The sequence below is a fragment of the Thunnus maccoyii genome, chromosome 18, assembly GCF_910596095.1.
Source record: "Thunnus maccoyii chromosome 18, fThuMac1.1, whole genome shotgun sequence".
In the NCBI taxonomy this organism is placed as follows: Eukaryota; Metazoa; Chordata; class Actinopteri; order Scombriformes; family Scombridae; genus Thunnus; species Thunnus maccoyii.
In genome coordinates this window covers 9,862,595-9,890,000 of record NC_056550.1, presented here as the reverse complement: position 1 = coordinate 9,890,000, position 27,406 = coordinate 9,862,595, and the positions used below count along the sequence as shown (strand labels likewise).

At 40.3% G+C, this 27,406-nt stretch overlaps 1 protein-coding gene across 2 annotated transcripts in view; it reads left to right on the top strand.

The window, feature by feature from the left end:
* Nucleotides 1-19,918, top strand: part of LOC121883936 (protein kinase C beta type) — a 99,410-nt gene extending 79,492 nt beyond the window's left edge. The window contains exons 16-17 of one of the 2 annotated variants that reach the window (XM_042392381.1): nucleotides 1,760-1,900; nucleotides 17,605-19,918. In XM_042392381.1, the coding sequence (XP_042248315.1) occupies nucleotides 1,760-1,900; nucleotides 17,605-17,760 (297 nt within the window). In that variant the 3' untranslated portion in view covers nucleotides 17,761-19,918. Of the gene's footprint in view, nucleotides 1-1,759; nucleotides 1,901-5,664; nucleotides 7,767-17,604 lie in introns of those variants that run through there. The other variant, XM_042392380.1, reaches the window with a different exon arrangement.
* The last annotated feature ends 7,488 nt before the right edge of the window (nucleotides 19,919-27,406 follow it).

Here is a 27,406-nt window from a genome sequence, read left to right as displayed (position 1 = left end):
CATGAGAGATTGTCTGCGCAGGTGGAAATGTGAACCAAATGGTGTAGAGCAGCCACACCATCTGATCTACATAAATAAAAAAAACTCAGCTCCACCACTCCAACCACCTTGGTGCTAGCAGGTCCCTTTGGAGCCACAAAATTGCTAAATAGGCACAACTCAAATTTTACACCGTGGCACCTGTTTGCTGTTTTTGAAAATGAACAAGTAATCCATACCATTTTCACATGTGCCATGAATACCCTGTAATCAGTGACCTGCTTCAGTCTGGCTGCTTTGTGGTCAAATGAATGTGCTTCCCTTTACCCCCTCAATGAACACAGAGAACCACTGCAGATTCACAGAGAATGCTTTTAAAGGAAAGGCACTGTCTGCCCAAAAAGTCATTAGATTTGTTGCCAGACTCTTGTGAAATAAAGTTGCTTAAAAGATGCCAAACGTACTGTAGCAACACAGGTGTGGTTTTAAGTGTGCCTCACTGGGTTTCCTTGAAACTGTTGTGCATGCACTATTCCGCAATATATGTCAGTCAGTGAGGAACACTGACTCTCCTCAGCTGTCCAGGGGGAAAAAAGAAGAAAGAACAGGAGAGAAACAGATTATCATTGCTTCTGAGAAAAATATTCCAAACTAACAATTACATTTTACATTTTTTGGCATTCCTGTTAATTTAGGTGTGTGTGTGTGTTTGTGTGTGTTTATGTGTATGTGCAGTGTAAAGTTGACTGACCCGTGGAAAATGTTATTTTAGTTCTAATGTAATGAGTTATGACTGCTGCTCCTGAGGGAGGCACACCCCACCTACACACACACACACACACACTGACGTCAGTAGCCTTGATGCCGTTCTTAAGGTTTTGTGTGGACAGACATCGTAAACGGTCCTTAATTATGCCTGTGGAAATACTGCTGTGGTAAAAGAGGGAAAAAAAACAACAGTTATTCATTTGTCTGCAGGCAGTGACTTGGTGGCTTATATGAGGTCCTCAGGGGGAGGCATTTAAGATGACAGAGAGTAGAATAGACGGATGGTTAAAAGAAAAAATGAAGGTGAAGATATAGTAATAATAGTAATGTTTATTTACAAACAGAGATGAATGAAAGTAGGAATCAAGGGCAGAAACACTGAGGGAAAGAGTGAGGAATATATGAGATGAAACTTTAATGATTCCAGAGGGGAAATTTGGGGCATCGCAGCAGCAGCAGAACACTGTCGAGTGTAGATCAGATACAAACCTGTCATGTAGTTGAGGATTATGCCTACAGCTTAGCTTATGTAAATGTTACAAGACACCACACATCATTAAAATGTAATAATTAAAAGCATTTGCCTCCTATCTGTGAGCTAATCATCATTATTCTATGATATTTTCGCAAGCAAATAAATAAACCGACCGTGTCTGTTATCGTTGCTGATTTCTTGTTAAAATTTAGTGGAGCGGAGCTTATATGTGGTCAGGGGTTATAACTTGTGAAAATACTTCCTGAAAGGACGCTCACATGTGTCCTTCAGCAAAGGTGGTATAAAGGAGATAATAATACAGTAGGGGCATGGCTGTAGGGATGGCAATGAAGGTCAGTTTGTCTGTCCACCACTTTGGTTCTGACTGAAATGTCTTAACAACTGTTGGATGGATTGCCATAAAATTTGGCACAGACATTCATGGTCCCAGTCTGAATAACTCTGAGGATCCCTTAGCTTTTCATCTAGCGCCATCATCAGGTCAATGATTCTCTCTCTTCTCTCCGTCTTGTCCAGCTGATGACGAAGCATCCAGCGAAACGACTGGGCTGTGGTCCAGAGGGCGAAAGAGACATCAGGGAGCACAGCTTCTTCCGCTACATGGACTGGGAGAAGCTGGAGAACAAGGAGGTTCAGCCGCCGTTCAAACCCAGAGCTGTAAGTCTGACCCTGCTGACCCTAACTTGACCCCATTAAAAGGAGAGTTCGATTCACAGCCCACCACAGCAGAGACCAGGAGTTTAATTCCTGTCAGTGGTTAAATTCTTGGTAAGGGCTCTGCTCAGAATAACAAGCAGTACGTCTTTTCCCTTCCGTTTGTTCTAACTTCCTCTATTTTCCTTTTGACACCTATCTCTCTTCTGTCTCTGTTATTGCTATCACATCTTTTCACTTCCGATGTGATGTTTCTGTCTCTTTCCTCTCCTCTGTATGGGACAATGCACGCAGGTAAGTCAGGAAATGATGATGATTATGATGATTGTGTGGCGATGACGGCAGGGGTGGTGGTTACAACAATGTTGATGACAGTTGTGATAGTGAAGATGGTGACGGATGAGGAAGAAGCTGAATATGGCAATGACTTAGGTAATGATGGTGACAAACACTCTTGAATTTACATAAGTTCAAGTGTGTGTCTGTCTTCAGTGAGGTTAGACTGAGTTTAAACCTCCAGGGAACGAGTGTACGTATGCAGCGTCAGCAAAAGTGACCTAAAACAACTGCGTGTTTGTGTTTATCTTTTTTTTTTTTTTTTTAGTACGACAAAATTAGTTTAATCATAACTAGAGTCAGAATGATGTCATCTCATACTAAGACTCACAGACACACACACACACACACCATTATATGTACACATACTCACACAGCCTTAGGCCACACTGCTGCTAAAGAGTTTTTCTGAGTTGAGCTTTTTATGCAGCTGTCTTGGCCCGCTGGGGTTTTGTGTGTGTGTGTGTGTGTGTGTGTGTGTGTGTGTGTGTGTGTGTGTGTGTGTGTGTGTGTGTGTGTGTGTGTGTGTTGGATCAGGAATGCTTCAACGTGTATGTGTGCTTCTGACTGTGTGCACGCACATACATGTGTGAATAAATTTGACCGCGTCTTTATACATGATGTATATTTTTTCATGTGCAGATGTGTGTGTGTGTGTGTGTGTGTGTGTGTGTGTGTGTGTGTGTGTGTGTGTGTGTGTGTGTGTGTGTGTGTGTGTGAGAGGTCACCATTGGGACCTGGCTGTTTTAACACTGAGGTGTGTTTCTGCAGGCGTCTGATGTGACTACTAACATATGTTGTCTGATCTCCTCTCTCCTCTCGTCGGCATCCGTCTCTTCTTTCTGTTTGATCTCGTCTTTCTAACAGCTTTTGTCTTCTACCTCTCTGCGCTGTCACTTGCTATCTCTCTCTTTCTGTCTTTCTTCCCACTGAGGAGAACAAATAAAGGTTCAGTTGTTTTTTTTTTGAAGAACCCATGTGTTTACCCTGCGTAAAAGTTTAGGGTTCAGTTTAGCATCTGAAGGTGGTTCTTTGATCTTTTTTGGTGCTATCAGACTTATTTGTGCAAAAGGGGTTTGTTTGTGCCTTAGAAGGTCAATTTATTTATGACTAAAAACCACCTCGAATCATTTTCCTCAGAATGGTATATGACGATGGATCCATATTTCTGGTTGAAGTGGCAGAAGTTAGTTTCCTGCCCATTTGTGATTATCGTTTGATTGTTATTTCAACAAACTGTCTCTGCTGGTGACTGAATTCCTTTGAAGAGTCTGTTGGTTGGAGCAGATGAGCTTTTGAATGTAAGACTGACCGACTGAGCGGTTGGTTTATTGATTCATTCGACAGATAAGAATAGTCATGCCATCACCTTGGACTTTCATTTAAAGTTATTATTGTGCAACTGTCTTCATCTGTCTGCCCATCCAGCAGTCTATTGTCAATCTATTTATCCATTCTGCTCTGTAAGACTCCATCCTTCCATACATCTTTCCGCCAATGCATCCATCTGTTCATTTTTCAGTGCTGCCATGCATCAACCCATCTGTCCTTACATGCACACATTTTTATTTGTCCAACTCTCCGTGTTCGCAGTTTTCTCATGTTTGTTTCGGTTTTATTTGCATGTTCTGGGGCTCAGTCTCAAATGAAACCTGTCCTGGAGTGCACTACTTTTAACAAAAACCTCACAGTATAACAATATTTATATCAACTAAATCAAAACCAACATGTTAAAATATTAGAGAAACATTTATAGTATAGTTTATACCGCCCCTCATAGTTTAAACTGCCACTAGTTTGACGCAGAACAAATGGAACAACAGCATTTTTTTCCCTCTAAAGAGGCATTTCACCAAAACCAAACCTAGTTACATCCCTGGTATAAAGTATTGGGTTTGGTACAGGTTGTTGACCATTGATTTCAGATGCCTATCACATCAGCTGGCACACTTTTGACTCTGGTGTTGTGCACTGAATAGATTTTCAAATACTTCGTAACTTTGTAGAAATCATTTCCTTTCCCTATATGACGAAGTCTTCATATCTGGTTCCCAAAACAGGTTAAAACAAATGCAAGTAATTAGCTGCAAATACTACTTGACCCTGGTGTATTTCTCATTTCACATATTTCCCCAAACTATAAACAGTCTGGCTTAATTTCATTTGGTATAGGAGTTACAGAGATTTAATGAGTTTGTAGTTTTCCTCTGGGTGATGTTGTCAGAGGACACTGAATCCTTGTTGTGTTAATTAAAGCTCAGCACAGTGATGGAGATGCAAAAAAAAAAAAAGGAATAGCTTCGCTCAAAGTCCCCACGAGGCATACTGTCGGGAAAATATAGTTTTCAAGTTAATAACTTGTGTTATGTACTTAGATGGACGCACATTACAGGGGTATATAAACTCTATTTGGGTTTCCAGTGGTCAGAATGAAGAAATGAAGTAGAAATGAACAATGACTTGTTCTTCTTTTCTAAATTGCTTCTAGAGAAAAAAATACTGCCTAATGTGAATTGCACAGCACACACGTGCTGAAGATAGCTAAGAGTTTGATTGGATAGTGATAGTTAATCATCTTCTGTTGCTAAATGTACACTCACCAGCAAAAGTAGCTGTCAACACAGATCTAATTTCAAGATGATGATATTTAAACATAATAAAATATCGTCATATACAAAATATCTTGAAGGTGAATTATATATTTTTGCAGCTTCTGAGCAAATATCTTAAGAGCTTTTGAGTTGTTCTCTGCAGCTGATTTGGTTGATCATATCTCAGCAGGTCTCCACAGCTGCAGCATATAATTAACCCACAATTACAACGTAATCACCTCACAGCTTTGAGCCCTTTTTTGTATGACTGTTTATAAATTCTAATTAAATTCAAGTATTACAACCAAAAAAATCTAGTAAAAAGTAAAAATTGTTTTGGCTATTCACTCACAGCCATGGTGGGACGCGTTTTAGATTAAATTAAACTTTGGCATTGTTACCAGTACAATGTAGTGCACTCCTGCAGGTTGTTTGAAACTTCAATGTCCTTGTTATGTTTAAAATTGGAGTTGAATATGTTTCAAATATTTGAAAAAGGAAAGTGTATACCTGAGGCGTGCTTGGTTTATCATCTCCTGCGAGTGATATTCTCATATCGCTCTGAAGGTATTAAGGAATTAGCCGACATACATGGAGAGTTGAATCAAGCACACCTCAAGTACCAGCACTTGTTCTGATATTTGAAACCATGTTCAAGTGATGTCATCTCACACCCTGGTTCAATCCACCATTCCCCTTCTTTTGTTTTCCTCTCCTTCTCCCCCCCCCCCTGCCCCGCCCCCCCCCCCCAATCCATCCATTCCTGTCCATCCCCACTCTTCCCCCTTCCCCGATCCACCCTCCCCCCTGTACTCCATCCCTCCCTGCCCTACTCAACAGTGTGGCCGGGATGCGGAGAACTTTGACCGTTTTTTCACACGCCACCCACCGGTGCTGACCCCTCCCGATGAGGAAGTGATTCAGAACCTGGACCAGGACGAGTTCCAGGGATTCTCCTTTATCAACCCAGAGTTCCCAGGAACTGCTGCTACCACCACTGCCGCCGAGCAGGCTTGATTTCAGCTCATGCACGGACACATGGACACACACTCATACATACACACACACACAAACATATACATAATCATTTCCCCCATTATCAACCATGTGTACCCTGAAATATACAGTACACATACAGAAAAACATATCAGCTCTAAATATCCTGGAAATTATTATAGTCCTCTTGAAGCCACGAGTTAAACTGATACACAGACATACAGAGTAAGATTTAAACACACATGTTTATTGTTCACACTGTTGCAACATGGATGAGTACATTTAAACAAATCATTTATTTCCCATACCTTTAAGTTATCAAAACATTACTATTAGAAAATATGCCATACAGTATGACATTTCACCAAGCATTGTTTTTGAGAAGCTTACAATTATAAGCCAAATGTAGTATAATATTGCACATGAAACTACAGTAAAAAACATTTGTAGGGAAACAACGAAACGTGGAAATCTGATTCGACACAAGCTTGTTAAATCAGTCTCATTTAGCATTTTGGGGTGATTTTCAACTTGTGTTGCTCACAGTGTGAACAAAGCGTGTTAAATTTATCATCAAAATCCGGATTAGAAATTAATGATGACCTTTAAAGGTTCAGAAAATGTCAAATTTAAACACACTCAGTAACAGACACATTAAAGTACAACACATTTACAACCTAATTACAGAAATATTGACAGAGCATGATTTCCCCAGCACACCCAATACACACCTGCATTATAATATTAATTCCACATGTAACATAGCTGCAGCATTCCATGTTATGACTCTTCTGGGGATGGAAATTGTGATTCAACTTTTCTTTCACTCATTCCTCGGCTCTTCCAGCGCGTTCTGAGTTAGGCTTGTAATTCTGGTGTGCTTTTTAATCAACGTATAATAATATTAGTGTCTGTATGTTTATTCTTATCTTAGCTAAAACTGGAATGCTTGACCTACTTGTGCATGAGTTTCTATATCAATAATAGCCCTGGACTTTCTCTCCCAGCTGCATTTTAGCGTCTTATCTCTTCAGCCCCTTTGCCGCCATTTTGCGGTTTTCAAAATGTGGAGTATTATTTTACTCAGAGACAAACATTGTAAGATCTGATTTTTGGCCACCAAATACCACAAATATCGAGTTTTTTTGTGTGTATTTGATGTCCAGCAGTGAGATCATGATGGTAAAATGCTGTTGGGAAATGTAGTCTTTATCAAAGCTTTGAGTAAGTTTAATAGATAGAAAATACTACTTCTTATACTCTGATTTCCTGTTATCTAGTATTTAAGCAATGAAAGAGACTAGCAGTCAGTTTCTTTGTGTTTTACAAAAGCATGACTCCAATACCTGGGCGTTTGTTTACAGTGTGTGTATGCACATATGTGTTTTATATGTGTGGGAATGAGTACTGTGTATGAAAACGCACATTTGCATTTTTGTGTCCATGCCTGCCTTCCCAGCGCCTTGCCTGGCCTTGTGTTTACGTTTTTTTGTATGGTGAATGTGTGCACAACCCTTCATATCAAGCAGTACTAGTATGATCCACTTTACTTCCAACTAGTGGCTCCACAGGTAGCAGAAGAGAAAACAGAGGAAAATAAGTAGAAATACAAGTAGAGCAGAAAAAGATGTTTTCCTGTACAGATGCATGATTGTTGAAATTGAAATAATTATCAAATAATATGAAGTTACAGTAAACGATAGTTCCTGGAAAAGCATCATCTGTGTAGCAGGTTAGGATCTATGGCCCAGGAACTAAAATTCAACCCAGGTTCCTGCTTTCAAAATGCAGATTAAGTACCTGAGCATATCAAAAAGTTCCTAGGCCCAAGAACCTTTTTTTAATCTAGTTTTTTGGTTATTTGGGAAAGGATTAACCTGACGCGCCAGATGGTTTGTTACACAGAACCACCTGAGAAGTCGTCCATGGAAACTGTTTGGAAAAGGGCAGGCACTTTTAAAAAATACTTGGCAGGTGATTGGATGAACCATCTGTCTATCACTGTCTATCACCGTCTTACCTTGTGAGGCAACTGGATTCGCACCATTGGTCCGAACCACCAGTGGTTCAAACACAAACGCATAACTTGAGGCCTGACAAGATGGATTCTCACGTGATCTTGTGATCTCAGCTGCCTTGCAAGGTAAGGAGAGGATTTGAGGCTCAACTCACTGTGATTGGTGGTTCTGCGCGCATAAAAAATTCTGTCCCAACTATAGCAGCAGTAAACATGGACACAGGTCAAAGCCAGGCCTTCTGAAGCAGGACAATGTGTGTGTGTTTTGTCTTTTGTTTTCCCCTAGCTAGCAATAATCTTGTTGACAGGAAAGCAGAATCGGGCTCAGGTTAGCACTGTTATTGATTTACATACAAAAGCTATAAAGTTATGAAGCTTGTTGGTAGGTGTATGCATCCCAGTCATAAAGATGGCTGTGTATACACGGGAGTGCAGCTAATGTTGTCTGGAAGTGACCGAAGTACTTCCTCATATCACACTCCTCTTCATCATTGAGGGACATCAGGTTTAATGGTGATTACCACCAGTACTAGTGGCATGAAGTTGTCTCAATCTGCAGCTGAAGAAGTCACTTTAGCTTGTTGTTTCTGGTATGCTATCATACAGTTAATACACTTGAACAAACATAACTTAGCATGACTGTTGACAGGATGTTATCTAAGAAAATGACTGGAAGTTAATATTGGATCAATGTATTCACAGTAATATCAAACCAGAATACAATAATTATTTCAAAAGACAAATTTTGAAAATTTTTGAATTTTGTCAGATTCCTAAAATATCTGTTGTAGCTTTATTGCAGAAGGCAGTCATACAGTAGGCAGTACATACAGATGATTTACAAAAAAAATGTAATTTGTAATTAGAGTTAAAAACATGGAAACAATTCAAAGAATTTCCTTTTCTTTTTTTTGCTCAGGTGAAGTCATTTGAAGTTTTGATTGATTAGAGAAAGACAAAAGAAAGTCATACTTAACATCTTGGTAAGGTTGGACCTGTTTGTGATCTCTTGTCTTGAAATTTGAATTGCTGATGAGTTCAGCACAGAAGAGCAGCTTTAGTGCTTTCACATTTTTGTCACGGCAATGAGTGTAAAAGTAAACGCAACTGTTGTGTTTTTATGACTTGACGATAAAGTTGAAATCTGTGTCCATTATCTGTGTCGTACCTCCATTGTCGGTATTTATTACAGTCAGTGTCTCTTGTATTATAACAACGACAAATACCTATATATACTTATACATACACATAAATATATAACTGTGTCAAATGTTGAGACACCATGTGGTCAGTATTGTAAAGGGCATAGAGGAGAGGTCTTACTCCAGGATTTCTGTTTTTGTTTCGATGATTCCTTCCTGCTGAAGGAGAAACAAAATGAATTCTGCATGAAAAAAATGCTTTTGTTTTACCTTTTTATTTAGGATTTATATACATTTAACATATTGGGGTGATTCATGTTTCTGTGTCAGTAGTGCTTCAAAGGCGTGATCCAGGCTACTGTTGTGTGCGCTACTGTATGTGTGAAAATAATGAAATATATAAAAAGAAAAAAAAAGGAAAAAATGCTTTTCACAATGCTTTCCATGTGCCAAATTTTTTTTGTTTTCCAGGAAAAACAGGCATACCTACAATAAAGGATTTAAAAGATGTTTTAGGGGTTGTTTGTTATGTTTTCAGTGATGTTCAGTGTGTATAATTTGATGTTCTTCAGGAAATTTACAATATGTAGTGGCTGTGGTGTTTATTCCTCTATATCTTTATTTATTTTAGCCCCTCTTTTACTCTCTCTTAATTTATTCACACACACACACACACACACACACACACACACACACTGCTGCTGTCCAATGAGTAGTAGCAGAGAATACGGAAGGGATAGAGGACAGTGAAGAGAAAGAGGTGAGGGGAAAGAGAGATTAGAGTGATGGAGGGTGACAGATGGGGAGGTTTCTGAGCAAATTGGAGAGAGAAAGGAAAACAGATGAAAGAGAGGAAGAGGGAAGCAATTCAACAATGAAGGAAGGCAAGGAGGAGAGAGAAAGAGGTAGTAAGAAGGGACTCTGGTGAGGAGGGAGGGGACGAGGAAGCAAAGCGAGGCTCTGTGAAGCGAGGCAGGCGGCTACGACAGGCTGTGCATATTTCATGGCTGCCACTTATCATAAGAGCCTTTCCTTGATGGGGGAGCGTAGGTCTGATGACTTCAAGGAAATAACATGCAGAACACGGCCTACATACACACAGCCCTGCTGAGCCACTCAGCCGCTTCACGCCGCCTCTAAAGCTGCTCGCAATCCACTGAAGTCGAGCCGCTGCTGCTGCTGCTCTGACTAGCTGCACATTTACTTTTAATAAGGGCTACTGTATCTTGCACCATTTACTAGCCCTAGTACAATATAATGCTTACAAGCATGGACAGAAACTAGCTGCAGTGGTTCTGAACCGTGTCTGAGCTGTGGCACAATGTGATGAGAAGCAAAATCTACAACGCACCAATTATCCACTGGGAATGCCTCTGTGTGTGATCATATGACTAGTGAAAGCCAGTGAGGTTCAAAATCCACAGCTGCAAAGAAAAAAAACTATGCCAGTGGGGTTTAAATTTAATAAAATTAGTCAAACGTGTTGAAGTGACCTTTCAGTTACTTACATTTGGTTGGAATCTCAAGGCATATGACCGTATGAGTGTGCCTGATGTCTTAGGACATCTGGCTCAGATGGTTTTAAAAATATTTTAGCATTTGTTGGAACAAGAATAGTCAAAGGAGCCATTTAAGAAACAGCCTGCAAGAAACACTTGAAGGACTGATCGTCAGTACAATATACTGTATATCTAAATTACTTTAGACCAGAATATCAGCCCTGTATTTCATAATATGGCATACACTATAATATGTTGTAATATGCAACAAGCACCACATTTATGTGGAGGCACTAAACAACTCTGGATTAGTCAGCAGTCCTTCGTAATTTTAGCCGTTGTTGATACATGTTTACAACAGAATCAAGCACTTCATTTTTTATATCTGCTTCTACAATATCACCTCAACATTAACATTTTTCAGGTTTCTGATCAAGACTCACACACTTTTTTACCCCAAAAACCCAAGAGAATTCAATGAGAAGATCAATACGGCTCTCATATCTGTCCATTAAATATGAAGCTACAGCCAGGAGACGGTTCGCTTAGCTTAGCATAAAGGCTAGAAACAGGGAAACAAGTAGCCTGGCTCTGTCAGAAGGTAACAACATCTGCCTAGCAGCATCTCTAAAGTACAGCAATTAAAATGTTATATCTTGTTTGTTTTATCTCTTTTTACATAAACAGAAATGTAACAATGTCAATTTATTGTTTATTGGGAGTTACGTGGCCGGGTGCAGTGACTTCCTGGAGAAACAAAGACAAACTAGCTGTTTGCCCTGATTCTAGTCTTTATGGAAAAAGGATGTGGAATTCTACTATAATGTGAAACTGTTGAATGTTTGTTTCTGTCTCATTTTAATTTTATTCAGCAGATAATTGTTTCTGTTAAGTTGATGTGCGTTCACTCACAGCAAAAGTTAGCTAATTAGCCAGCTGATCAGCTAAAATGAGACACCAGGGATATCTGCCGCACTCGTCCATGCAACAGATTTGTATTCAAATCCCAGAGAACAGCAGAAGTATCAGCTTCACCTCAATCTTGGTTAAGGAACAAAATTATATTCAGTGCATTTCCCCAGGTTATTACTCCTTTCCAATTCAACTTGTAGCTTCTACATCTTACATGCTGATCTTTATATTTTAGCGTTAAAAAGAATGGCTTCCTGTTGCTTTGTAGCTCTGTTGCAGCTTTAAAGACCCAATTCCCTCTTTGTTAACTGTATACAAACATTGTAGTGCAGCTGTATTTTATGCAAATTTATTATTACAGCAATACAGACTCCTGTGTAACAGTAAGTTCCAGCACATAAGCTGTATAAAGTTTGTATTGGAGTGGATGTAATAGCCAGTGTACACAGTAAGCTGCAGCAGTGCTGGAGTGTGTGTGATAATTAATTCCAAATATTGCGGCCCCCAAATTAAAGCCAGTGGCTTCAGCACAAAGCAGCCTGCGCTTATCAGCCCAAAACAGGTCAGCGTTCGATACCGCCTTTCATTCACCCTCCTCTCCTCTTCACCTCCCCTTTCCTCTGTGCCTCCCACTCTCCCCACATCCTCAGCTGACATCGGCTCGTCTCCCGCTAATCCTCTCGTTACTGAAAAGAGATGGGGTGAGGCAGGAAGGCAGAAGGGAAGAGAAGAATGAGAGGAAAGAGAGGGAAGGGAGGTTTAAAGAGGCAAAGACTAAATTAAAGACTCAGAGTCATGTTTCTCTATTAAAGACGTTGCCTCTGGAAAACAGTGACGTGAAAAATAATTTTGTGTGTTTGCCCTGATGCTACTGTATACTCTGAGCTTTATATCTGTACATCTATACCAAGGGCCACTGATATTTATCTCATGCCCTGTCCTTTGCTGCATCTCTTTCTCTCTGTTTTCCCCTCTCCATATCTCTGTCTTTGTGCCTCACAGCATTAACTGCAATTGAAGCGTGCTGAGATGGAACACATTATGAGTTGGCCTACATGGCTGGCAGCTGTGTGTGTGTGTGTGTGTGTGTGTGTGTGTGTATGTGTGTGTGTGAGTTTATGTGCATGTTCACCAGCGAACACGATTTTCAAGATTTTGGAAACATTAGAAAAAGGAATAAACATCTGTATTCCAGTCAGATAAACTGTCTCAACTGAAGAGTCCTTGCTCTGTTATAAATTGAATGACATTTAGTTTGACAGTGCTTCAATCAGCATCAACGAGTAATGACATATATTTGTAAAATTTTACAAGATATTCCTTCAAGATATGATAATAAATGCATATGTTGGCACACTTTACTATACTCAGACAGATGCCACACATCAGATTCATGTATGTTTAAAAGGCCTGCACACCCATGGTGAACCCACACAAGTGGTTTTAATTTACTATTCGCTAAAGCCCTGTCCCCTACAGGTACTATGGCTGTGAAGCTTTCAATTACATATCAAATTTACAGTGAAAAAAATGGCAGATTTACCACACAAATTTTTTAGTAATTTATTTGAAACAATGAGTCCTTGATCTCAGACAGAAATAGACTAAAACAGTCAATTTTGCCCAGCTGAAATAACCTTTGCTAGCAGATTTTATTAGCTGTAGCTAGCTTGTTAAGCTAGTGTTAGCCCATGAAAACTCTGTCTGTGGCTCATTTTTTCATGTTTCAACCTGACTTCAAATGAGAAGGGGTCTCAAATGTGCACTTGATGGCTACATACACGATTTTGTGCTAAAAGACTGAGGATTAAGCTGTATGTTGGGCAAAAGTCAGCAAAAGAAACAGCTCTTGAATAGCTGTGTAGAGCTAGTTAGTATGAGAAGGCAAATGTTGACTTGTGTCATTCTAAAGACCCTGTTTTGGCTGCTGAAGCATACATACTTACGTACAACAGTGTCTTTCAGTTTTTACGTTACAAGGGTAAAGGCTTTTAGGATGAGGAGTGGCTGGAACGTTATTGCAGTTAACGTTGGCTGCTGCAGTGTTAACTTCCCCAAATCAAAATAAAGAGCAGGACAGAACTGCTAACGCTGCCCTAAAACTCTGATATCATTCAAGACAGCTTTCACACAGCGGATGTGGTATATGGGGCTATTTCACAACTGTAGCCCCACTAACTAATGTAGTTAATGGGGTTAGGTGTGGGCGTGTTTATTTGTACTTTAGAGCGTAACTGCAGTGAAACAATCAGAGCAATCAGATGTTTTATTTATCTGATTCACTGCTTTGTTTTCGCTACCACCACTCCCCCTCTTCATTCTCTCTCTAGCTCGCTCAACCACCGCTGCTCTCTCTCTCTCTCACCCTTGTGTCATTGAGCCAGGGGAGGAGGGGCCAACGTTGAATGTTGTGTTTACAAACAGCGACCAACAAATCCTGCTTAGTATGCCTTTAAGCAGCATTAGAAATGCTAAAAGGTCATGGTTGATTTTTTTTCTGTTTTTCTTTTTTCTTCCAAAAAAAATTGAATTTTGTTGTTTTCAGAGGACCTGAGGCCAGATGCATAAAACTCTGTGTAGATTCATGACTAAATCTGTGTGTAGGCACAATGCCAGAAATATGCATACACTTTTTTTTTTTGTCAGATTTATAAAGAAAGCTGTGCACATGGATGGTTGTGTTTTATAAATCTCAGTCATTGTGAAACTGGGCACATGTCCATGAACCTCATTTCCACTCCCACAATGAGCCAGAAATGGATGAAGACACACCCTTAAGTGGCTGTTTTCATATCAGTTCACCGCATGCTCCACCAGTCTGTGTACCTGTCAATGAAACAGACAGGAAATAAAAAGTCCCGATTCACCAAGTGTGTTGCACCAGCGAAGTTCTCCAACAGCAGAACAGCTGTCATTATGCACGACCATTACGCACGGCTGTGTGGCTCTTTAAACCATCTATGTCATTAATTCACAACATGGACTTGTAAACCATCGTCAGCAGTGATATCTCAGAAATGTAATCAATGACTAGTTTGTAGCTCTCGTATTTAAACTGACTTCACAAGGTGTGACACAACTAAGGATAAAATAAAAAGAATATTAACAGCAAAATAAAATGTTGACTCCTATGTAAATTGAAAAAATGATCAAATTAATCACACTAAAATGATTAATCAATATTACATTCATAAATGCGCCTTTGATTGGCATTTTACAAATCTCTGTAAACACAAAAAACAATCTCACAATCAGTGCAACTGGTTCTCAACCAAAAATGTATTTATTTTTTTACCTTTTTTTATTCAGGGAAGTTTCACTGAGAGGAAGCCTCTCTTTTGCAAGAACACCCTGATCACATTCACACAGTTACACACATTCCAGCCCAGTATCACGCCAAAGCATGTAATACACATGCGCCACTATGATTGTCATGGTGTTTCCTGTTGCCATGATGACAAAGGTTGGGTAACTTTAAGGAAGTAACTTTAACCCACACCACATTTAAAGTGATCATTTTAACCCAAACCATTATCTTTCCCTAACCCTAACCAAGTGGTTTTTGTGCCTAAACCTAACCAGACCTTAACCACAATGTTGTAACGTGGTGCAAACATGAAAGATACTTGTGTTTTATTTTCACTCCAAAAGATGACACTGACACTGAGGACAAGCGTGTGTATTACAAGCTTTGGCGCAATATCAGGTTGCACATTCACACCTGGAAGTGGCCCAGTATAACCACAGTCAGATCTGCCAGCTACTGAGCATCTCCACTGGAGCAGTTGGGATTAAGGGCCTTGCTCAATGGCACCTCAGTGTTGGTAATAATGGAGGGACAAGTGCTGTTTTTTCACTTTCCCCATCCAGAATTATCCGGCTGGTCTGGGGATTAAACTGACAACCCTCCAGTCACAAGCTTGATTCTCTAACCTTTAGACCAGCACTTCCTAAAGATTTTACTAAAAGATTCTGTCTCTCACTTTATATTTCATCTCCACGTCGTCACAGCACCCTGAGATTGCTTTAGAAAAACAAGTGTATGCCTGAAGAATGCATGAGGTGCGCACATTCTCACCACACATTCTGTGTTTATAAATACCAGTTTATGTGCGGGAGATGGTGTATGCGTGGTTTTTTGTGCGTACACATCGTTTACGTATGTGGACCCTGGTTTCTTATAGGAGATTAAAAACCCTTGGCTCCTCCAGTTGAGCAAAAAATCATCTTGTTACATGCTGTCTGAGTGTATCATATATATATTTTGTATCAGCTTGTTCCAGTTCTTCTTTGTAGCTATATTATGTTTACACTGAGTGAAAAATTCAGACCCAAGACTCCATGTTTTCTATAGCTGCACCACCAAATGGAAATATTCAAGACGTCTTGCTTATGCATCATTGTATAGACGTCCCCAAAATTGACTTTGCACTGACTGTGGATTGAACAGGTTAAATAAAACTAAATCTAAAATTTATAAAACTACATTTGATATGTTATATGGTGAATGACTTACATCACATCCATGTGAGTGCCGTACTGTACCAGCCAGGAGTGCAGACCTCTCTTAAGATGAGGCACTCTAGTGGATATCATGCCCAGCAACGTGAAGGGGGATCTGGGCCAGCTGTGGCAGGTGTGTCCCTGTGGATGGAGGGAGCTCCTTTCAGGCCACGGGAGAGTTGGCAGATGAAGGTAGGAGACGTTGGTTTGCGGTTTCTGTGATCTTCAAAACTCTCCTGTCCCTCTCTGTCTCTCTCGTTGTTATTTCTGACCTCGCCCCCCTCCCACCCCTTCCCTCGCTCTCTCTAAACAGTGAAAACAGGAATTGTTGTGATGCACAGAACACAAACTTTCTATCTTCACAAGTGTTGGACCAAGATTATAATCAACACATCTACTTTGCTAGCTCTTCTTTAATCCTGTTTCTGTCTCTCTTCACCTCTCTCCTCCCTCTTCCTCGTGCTGTGAGATGGACTGTGGCTTCAGCTGTTTGTGTTTTTAAGATGTACATGGTGTTAGACGCTCAGGCTCTTGACTTTGTGGATGTATTTGGCAAATCTCTGGCTTCCCTCGCTGTCTTTTTACATAAAATATTTATGGTTGTGGATTTTCTGAGATTGCCCCTTGTGTGGTTTTCTCTGTGACCGCTGCTTGCTTAGTGATGTGAATATTTATGTGGCCAGCTCTTATTCTATCCATTTCCTTCTCTCCCTCTCTGCCGCTCTCTTTATCCAACCTAACCTCTTAATTTTATATTAATTATCTGTCTATCTATATATCAATCTATCAATCTGTCGTTTTCTGACATTATGTCTTACCAGTGACAGTATCTTTGGTGGCATGTTGGCCAAAATCACGTGACAGCGCACACACACTATCACACACACAGTCTAAGCTTCCTGCCACTCTCCGTTGGAGAACATCCTACAGGCCATACATGGCATACATTGATATGCCCGTGTGTGTGTGTGCGTTTGAATGCCATCTTCCCTTCGGTGTTTGCTCGTATCCACAGAGCCTTACGGTACCATGAGTGCATATAGCATGGGTAGTTCCGATAAGAATCAAATCCTCAAACGTATGAGTGTGTCAGTGTGTGTGTACGTGCGTGTGAATCAAGTGGCAGCCACTCTCTCTTACCGCATTTAATGTGCCCCTCCCCCACATGCTAACATACACTCCTCCATCTTTAACACCGCTCTTTTCTTTCCTCTAACCATGCGCCAACTGAGCCGAGCAGTGCATTAACAGTGCCCTGCCCTAGAGAAACACTGCTGTCACACACACCTAAACACACACACACACACACACACACACAGAAATGCCCCACCCCCTACAAAAAGTCACAGTTGTTGTTGCCTGTACTCTTCTCAGCATTTCATTTACCTATGCTCCCTCCTCATCCTTTAATATATTGTTCTGACTTTATTCTTTATTCTTTTTCTGAGATCTGCTAGCTCAGGTTTCCTGCCACCACTTGGTACAAACTGAAAATATGTACCTCTAACAAGAAGGGACAGTCCAAGTTAAGATGACTTGCGCTTTTATGAAGTTGCTATTAAATATAAAGTATCTAACAGAAGTGCTTTCTCTTCTCTTTCTTCCCAATCCATCCCATTCTCAATTTCCATTTCAATCATTTTTTTCTCTCTCTTCAACTCTCCCTCCCATCATACCCTCTCCTTGCACAATCTCTCAACTCCACCCGCAGAGGAACCGTCGGGACACCTGTAACTTTGACAAGGAGTTCACCAAGATGCCGGTGGATTTGACGCCAACAGACAAGCTTGTGATCATGAACCTGGACCAGGACGAGTTCCTCGGCTTCTCCTACACTAACCCTGAATATGTGGCTCCTGCAAATTAACATGCATTAGATCCCACTGACAGACTGGTAGAAAAAGAGGTTTCAGAAAGCAAACTAGCGTTAAAATTACAATTATTTCGTGTGTGTTCAGATCATGTCTGCATTCATTTTAGGCCGCACTGGGGTTTGTCCAGTACTTCAGCACAAGAAAGGTATCACAACACTAAACTTGCACAATACACTGGATACCAAAGACTTTGAAGAATTATTTCAAAAATTTCAAAATGTCTATACAAATAGAGGGAAAAATATTAAATTCAGAAGACAGAAAATGAAAGACAAAATGAAGGATAAATGCACCTTGATTCCAATTTTATGCTATGAAATATACTGTTATAAAGATAGAATAGCTGCTCTGTTTATTGCATTAATCTGCAACAAACATTTTACCATTTTCAGTATTCTTAAGTGAAGTTTTGTGATACGTTTTCTGGTGTTGTTCCGCAAGTTACATACAACAGCAGCAGTCTTGCCAGCCTGGCATGATTAAAATGGCCACCATTGCTGAGAGATATTGAAAGGAACATTGTCTTGAATATTGTTTAGAAAGACATTCACTCTAGTCCTAATTTTAAGTCTTGTCACCTATCCATTATTTTGAATCGTGGACATGGACAGATGGGACCAAAACAAACAAGAAATCTACGCTGAATGTTTGTAGATTATGAGCGGACCAAATCTCAAATATGTTTGTATTAGCATTTCATGATGTTAGCTCTTTTATAAATTTTTTTAGTCTAATAACTATCATCACTTTGTAAAACTGCATGGGAGTACAAATTAATAATGTCCCACTGCCAACAAATTGCATCTGTAGTATCTTCTGCAACCATTCAAGTGGTAGAAACTCCACTCGAAGCCGTCTGAACATGCACCATGAAGACCACTGGTTTAATTTGTGTGTCTTGACCATTGCTGCCTGTTTCGACAAGCCTGCGCACTGTCATGATTTGCACCGTGTAAGTGCTGACACACACTCAGACTGAGCGTCTCACACTGGGCCGTCACAGAGGAATATGCCTAATGAGCAAACTTCACAGCCTGTCAAATCTTTTTGTCCTTCTCTTGCTTCTTTTTCTCCCCCTGCTCTCGCCTGTTCCTTTCTCCTCTCCCTCATCCGCCTGTTGTCTCTCCTTTTTATTTTTTTGTTTTGGCTCTAATCCTTACTTCTGTCAAGGCCTCACTGGGGGCCTGGTATGATGTGATGTCACTAGGTTGGCAATGCGGCAGTCACCAGTGGAGCGCAGTCAGCGCACACATGCAGATGCACACACAGTGAATGAGGACATGCTTTGACAACCCCCAAGTGAGCAATAATAACAACAGCAATGCTGCTTTCCTCAATTATTTAATTTGCACTTCCTTCCCCTAACACATCTGTGTATGTGTGTGTGTGCATAAACATATGTTCATGTATTGACAAATGTCCATATGCTAGAGTATATGTACGAACGTGTGTGTGTGTGTGTGTTTCATAAGGCTTCATTGGATAAAGCCAATTATTTCAAATTCAGCTCAAATTCAGCAAATCTGCCTTCCAGCTTCAAACCACATTACATTGGTTATAATGCCAACTAGCTGTGTGTACTGTACAGACACACACACGAGCACACACCCACAGCCATACAGTCCAATCCATGACAGGGTTGGAATTATTAGGTGAAGCGTAACAAGGCGGACAATGACTGTGAAATGTTTGCTCCTGGAGGCACACAAGATGTATACTGTAGGTCCATTACACAGACTCAGAATTTCTTTTTCCCCCCTTCTTTAATCAGCACAAACAGTACTCTCATGCATACTATATACAGCACGTATGCGTGTATTGTATATATTTATATATATGTAAGCAAACACAGACACACAACATTTCCTAACTCTTTCACCTTTGGGAATATTACACCGTATCTGACTCCATAATCTTATTCTTTTTGTTTTATATGTTGTATAATGTAAAATATAAAGTATAATGTTTGTGACGGCCTTTCTCATGCATAGAGCTGTGTATTGCTCAGGTCAGGAGTGTAAATATCTCGTAATGCTAATCACGCCTACTCTTAACATCTGCTGTTGGGATTCGTAGACCCTGAAGCATTTAATAGCACTCAACAACTGTGTCTACCTGTGTGTGTGTGTGTGTATGTGTGTATGTGTGTGAGAGAGAGAGAGAGAGAGAGAGAGAGAGAGTGACTGGATGAATGAATGAGTGTGTAACTGTACGTGCATGTATTTCAGATACAATTTAATATAAGTCTTTCTTTAAACCTTAGAAGAAACCTCTTTTTTTGTGGCAAAGACAGATCCGACCAACTTCAGAGAGCTAACATGAAATGAAAACTGCTGCACATTTACAGTAACATACATATATAAACACGTTTGTTTCCCATGTCAAGCTCCATTTGCAGTGTTTTAGAACATAATCATCAGTCAGTAACTCACACTTCACAATTACGGTTATGTTTGGTGTTAAAAATCTTGATCAGTACTATAAGGAATTATACTATGCATGCATGTGATGATCTCTCTCTTTCATATCTTGTGCCATATGATATGGATTTATCCTATATTAAGTGTTGTTTGGTGGACTGGTGTGTGATAATTACTTTAGTAGACATTACTTGGGTTTATGTTGCTTAATTTATGATAAAAGTATCCCTCATGTCATTGTTAGTTATGTAGTAAATATTATACAAGGGCCATATTCTGCTTCATTTGTACATATATAAATATTTTTCAAGTCTATAGGGGTAAGAGTCTTCCATTCCCATAGTTGTATTTATACACAGAAAAGTCAGTGTGTTTAAGGGTAAATATATATATATATATATGAGTTGCAATAGAAAACATGCAGATAAGGCAGAAAAATATCTGTGACGGCTGAAATATGATGAGATTTTCATCAAACATTACATGTTTAGCTCTCCACCTAGCCACCCATACAGATCGAACAACTCTTAAGTAGTGTCCTCCTTCTTTCTCTACTTTCTTTCCGACCTTTTCTTTGATCGGGCCTTTCCATCTGTCATTTTTTTCTTCTGACCTTTCCCCCTCCTTCTTTCCTCTCTCATTCAGCTTCCTCATTGTCTTTTTCTTTCCTCATTCTCTTTCCTCTTGACCTTTACCCCTCTCTATAGGCTTTTTTTAATGCTTCACCCTTTCCACTATTTTCCTGGCTTCTCTTCTCCACTCTCCACTTCTTCTTATTTTTCCTCCTTTTCTTCTCCTTTATTAAAGATCCGACCCACAATTTTTTTTTTTACCTCTCTCACTTCCTCTTATCTATAATCCGTCCTTTATCATTCTCGTCTCATTATCCCTGATTTGTGCCATACCGCTTCTCTTTACATTTCTCCCCTTGTCTCTTGCAATCTGCAGCCTTGCCAAGGCTACTTGAGACAAAACGTGAAATCTGATGAGCTGTTACTACAATTTAAAATTTGATGGCTGCCTCTTTCCGCTTTGATTTCAGCCGAGCTTACATGCTAAACAAGAAGTAGTTTTATAATAACATGGAGATAATTTACGGTTTTTACATGCAGAGAACAGCAAAGATACTGCAGAAGAAGAGTAAGAATGTGTTTTGTGAGATAGTTTACTAATAAGAAAATATGTATTGTGATGTTTTCGATTGTAAGAATAATAATAAATAATGTTGAAAGAGACAGATTTGCCTCATTTCCAGTCAAATGTGCTTCTCAACTGACTCATGTCTTCCTGTGTTGTCTTCTTATTGAATTTCAATATCAGTAGCTACGGTGCAAAGAAAGGCCCAGAATTTAATCAAATGTCATGTCAGATGTGTCAACCATATTTCATATTTACACTACCTTTTTATTCCTCAATCTAAATATGTCATATATTAGCAAGCTAATATAAGTTTTCTGTTGCCAGTTCAGTTAGCTATGTAACAGTTACACCATGCAGTTACAGAGGATAAATATTTAGTAACGACTAATCTAACTCCATGTAAGAATTAGTTTGTTTTAATTAAGTGATGTGTAAATCTCCACTTAGTAGACAGTTATGTTATAACTAGGTAAAGTCTCAATTTATGAACAACTGGTGTATTATTTGGTTATTTCAGGCCAAGTTTGGTAGAAATCACATATTTAAATCTTAAAAGTTTCAGAACTAAAAATATAACATTATTAAACCACAATAAAATAACGATTTTTGCTCTCAAAAGTTGCAGAATTTTCCGTAAATGTGTATGTGTGCTACTTGCATGCACAGAAAAGAATAAGGTACCTGTTAAACATGTGTTGTACATAGTACAGTTTGACAGCAAATGCAGAATAAACCATTATTATGCATGCTTTTCAATTGGCAGGCCACCATTACTGTTATGTTTCGCATTTACACACATACACACACACGCACACATACATCCCGTCTCACTGTGCTTTGCTTCATCTGCCTGTGATAATAATGAAAAAATAAAAATAATGATAATAATCCGACTTCTCATAATGACAAAATCAATATAATATTCTGCCACAGAGAGCAGGAGATAAGATAGATGGAAAGAATGAATTTTAAAAGCGATATGAGGACTGAAAAAGAAAGAAAAAGAAAGGCAGAAGCAGGAACAGGTAGGAGAAACAGAAGATGGAGGACAAAGAGGAGCAGGTTGTTAATCTAGTGCTGTACTCCCTTGCCTACACATTTGGCATATACTGTACACCTACCACAGTAAACTAACAACAACACACATTCATTTGATATGGGAATACACACAGCAGACTGTACAAGTATAAACATTATCTTCTGTCCTGCCAAACAAACTGTTACCTCCCCTGAAGACAATGACATTTTCTAAATAAACCTAAGTCACACGTGCATGCACTCATACACACATACACACACACACATACTACACATAGCTTAGAGGCTAAAGTGTGCATGGGTGTGCAAGTGAGTATTTCCTGAGACTTAAATCAAGTCAATATCAACTCAAAAAGGGAAAAAAACATTATACAAAGAAAACAATACACTGATAAACCACCACAACAACATATAACATAGCAGGATGACACAACTGCAGTACAGTACCACATAATCAAACATAATATTTTGTTGATTATCAGTATTGGTGATCATAAGGTCTACTTGACCTATAAGCAGAACCAAGTTCCAAAATCATCCAGTCTTCCATTTGCATCATGCTGCACCAGGATTGCGCTCAAACTCAAATGCAAACATTTGGGCTTAGGCCCCATTGGGCTTGGGTCCAGTTTCAGGGAATTAGAGGTACTGCTGTGCTTAAAACAACATTTCAATTATCTCTGATTGCTGGGACGGGGAAAAAACAAGTGTAGCTTTAATATTAGGCAAGCCATAGCTTGCTACTGGCTACATAATGCTAAATGACAAATTAGGTTTGTCATCAGTGGTTGTGATGTTGATGGGTAGTTGCACTGATTCTGTGGTTAGCTACAGTAGCTAGCAAAGATCTGCTGTTGCTGATGTAAAGAAAGAGACGGCGAAGGGAAGACGGGGGCTGAAGTGAACGACAGCAGGGCACTGCAGCACACTGGAGAGAGAGATGAAAAAGGGAAACTGACAAAAGCAAAAGAATCTCTTATTTATTTCATTCAGTGGATCTTAAAAACGCTCAAGAGGGGAGCATGACGGAGGAGCTTATTGGATTTATTTCACACTATCTTTCTTTCTTGCTCTCTTACACTCTCTCTCTCTCTCTCTCTCTCACACACACACACACACACACACACACACACACACACACACACACACACACATACACACACACACACACAGCCTGACACACATTTTCATTAGGCAAACATATTAGACACACTTTCACACCATCAGACATGTGCCTTCACAATTAAGATACATCTCTTTCCCCCTGTGTCTCCCTTTCATTCACTCTCCACTTCCCCTCTCTCTCTTAATCAATCAGTCTCACTGTCAGTCTCTTGCCCAATCAGTGTCCAACACACACACACACACACACACACACACACACACACACACACACAAGCAAACACACATACATAAACTATTACTTCACATTAAAGATTTTGACAAATATCATTTATCTTCCAACAACAGCAGTTTGTTTGGAATTTTTAGACAAAGAGACAAAGAAGTGGGGAACTAGCAAGAGCAGTGATAGCCAACATGGCTGACAGAGTGCCACCAGAAGCTTAAACTTTAACAAAATTTGTGAAAAGTGTAGATCCAATTTGAGGCTTTAAATCTGACCAGAAATAAATTGCTTCTGCTGCCAAACGAGACAACACACGTCTGAAAAATTCTCACCTCCAACCAATGTATACACACACACACGCACACACACTTCAGTAGACCATTTCCTGAGGCTGTGTCTTTGGACGTCTAAGTCATAAATCACAGTTTTGACATATTAGCATCACGCCAGAATCGTGCCACATCACCATATGTCCTCTCTCTGCCCTGGAGTCATTCCCATCTGGTGAAAAACACACACAAACACCAACAAACACAGATGCACACACATGCATACACCAATACTGTGCACGGGCAAAGATATGCATTGTATGATACACATGAACACTGTCATCCTCACAAACGCATAGATATACAAAAAAAAGCCAAACTGGTCAGTCAGAACAAAAGCCTCTTCTTGCAACATTTCACGGACTCTCACTCTTTAATGGTAAGAACACACACGTCTCTGTGTGTATCAATCTGCCTGTGAGTGTATCCAGCCCACTCTCTTTGCAGTATATTTGTGTTGTCAGTCATCTTCCTCCTCCTCCTTCTCCTCTCTCTTCCTCCAAACAGTTTATCTTTCGCTCTGTAATTTCTCTATGGTTTTCAGTTTCCTCTAACTTCTTCCTCTTGTCTTGCATTGCCCTCCTCCTCCTCCTCCTCCCAGTCTCCGAGCGCTGGCCAGAGGCGTGAGAAGGTTCCGGCTCACTGAGCAGAAACCCCGCAGTCCTCCTCCTCCTCCTCCTCCTCCTCTCTTCAAGAACCACCCCATCTTCCTCTCCTCATGCTCCTGTTGTACTGCCAATAACTGAGAGAAGAGAGGAGAGTTAGAATTATGGAAAGGGAGACAGAGAGAGAAAGAGCAAACACAAGATAGTTGTGTTTTCAAACTGCATTTCCCTTGATCTGTGGTGAGGCCTTTGACCCTGCTCTACCCCTGCTGCCTAGCAACACCAGGGCCAAATGGTAATAAGACTTTTGGATGTTAATACTGCACCTTTCTGAAAAGTTTCTGTCAGCAGCTTCTTGTAAGAAAGAAAGATCCACTCAAAACAACTAAAGCATGATTAACATTTTTATTGTTATATTTAGGCACGCAAACTGTTTGGTTAAGGTCAGGGAAAGATCATGGACCTGCTTAGATACTAGAAAGTCAACACTTGAAGCGTAAGACAGGGCATGTTTACTTTTAACATGTAACAGAAACCACAATTTTTTCTTAAGTGTTTTTGTTCCGTGAACTGTCACCCACCATCAACCCCAGCCACCTTCCTACTGTTTGTGTGCACCACAAACGAAACACAGTTCTAACCTCACTGAACGAAACTTTGCCATCACTCTCCCTCCTTGCCCTCCTCTACTCCATCCTTTCTTCTTTTCTCCTTCTCCCTTTCTCCCTCTCCACCACCTCCTTCTATCAACCTCACCCTTTCTTCTTCCTTCTATTCATTTGTTGCCTCTATCAACGCCCCCCCCCATATCTTTCCCAACCCTCATTCTTTCCTCCCTCATCCACTCTTCTTCTCTTCCTTCTACCTCAGTCTCCCTCACCTTTTCCTTACTCTCTCTTTCCTCCTTCCTCTCCTCCTGTGCTGTCACTCCTCCTACCTCCCTCCCTCCTGTCTCTCACTGTACTTCTCTTCCTGAAGTCATTTCTATGTTAATGAGTCTCCTTGTGAGATAACGCAGGCAGCAAGGGCCTCGGACACACACACACACACACACACACACACACACACACACACACACACACACACACACACTGGCAGAGCAAGTGAGAAGGATGATAGGACCTGTCACTGCTCTCTCTGTTGATCTGTTCATGCATTTATTTATCTGTAATCCTTCTTTCTCCCCCTCTCTTTTCCCATCTCTCTCTCTCGCTCTCTCTCTCTCTGTTTGTTTTTGATCACTTTAATTCCTCTGTTTCTTCCTGTTTTTATTTCATAGTCAGCTACACAACCACCACCTCCATCAGCTGAACAGTCACTCTGTCAGTCAGCTAATCACTCAGCCCATCTTTAAGTCAGTCAGTCACTTATAGCATGATAGTCAGTTGGTATATCAGTCATTTAGGTAGTTAAGATTGACACTAACATACAGCTAATTGTAAAGAGATATACTTAAAGCTGCACCAATCAATATTTTTGTATCAAGAGTTGATCAAATTACTATGTCTAATGTGGAAGGGACCCCTCGTAGTGACAAACCCATCAAGAATTTTCACCAACTTTGATCTACTGTGGCAACAGAAGTAGATCAACCATAAACAAGGCAGGTATAAAAGAGATAGAAACACACATACACACACCACAGAGGGAGATACAGATGTGAGGAGCACTGTGACACCCATTTTGGCTGTATTGGGCCCAGTTATTCACACACAGTCACACAGCTGACAACCATGTAAGTCAGTACAAACTATCTTGCACTTCGTTCTCTGTGTTTTCTCTCTTTAATGAATGGATATGTATGTGCATGGGTGTGGGTGTGTTCATTCACACACAAACATGCACACTGGATGTTTCAGAGCCGCAGTAATAGGTAATAAATGTGAGTCTGCATGCTCAAAGAGAAAGAAATAAAGAATAAAGAAAATGAAAGAAAAAAAACACAAACCACCAATAAAAACACAGATCCAAATAGCAATAAGAGAGGGGGATGCGTTCATGCATTGTATCATCAGTCCTGTCATTGTATCATCTGTATTGGTCTTCAGAGAGGAAAACATCTTCCACTCACTGCTGTTTAAACAGGCAATACAATGAGCTTTAAAACAGTCATATCTGTTCAACCGCCTGCGACACAAGAGCGCGCCTATAGTATGCACACACACACACACACACACACACACACATACACACACACACACACACACACACACACACACACACACACACACACACACACACACTCCAGTGTGTTAAGTGAACTGTGAAGCTCAGACCGCCTTGTGTGGAAGCCTCGCTGGAGTGGAATCATTAAAAACGGTCCGTGGCTCTTTAAGTGGCGTCTCTGCTTCTCTCCCGGGCGCGATTCTTCATGCATCGCTTGCCAATCTCTCTCCCTCTCTCTCTCTCCCTTACTCTCTCTTCTAACTAATCAGTGCGGTGCAGGGGCTGGTGGATGAGAGAGGAAAACAGAGGGGAGAATAATGCTACGCTTGGTTAGAATCAGCACCAGGGATAGCGCCACAGCGCGGCCCGTCGTACATTCAGCACCACGGACAGCTCTACAAACACGACAGAAGCTCGTATCGCGCCTGCGGCAAGCGGCGCGGCACAGCGGTAGTTTGTGAACAAACCTGACCGACATTACTGTGTTTATAACACTTTTGTGTAGATATAGTCCAAACACTGCGCTTTTAACTGGCAGTCTAATTAGCCTGTCTACAGAAACATAAAGAGTGACTCTGATAACACCCCTCCCA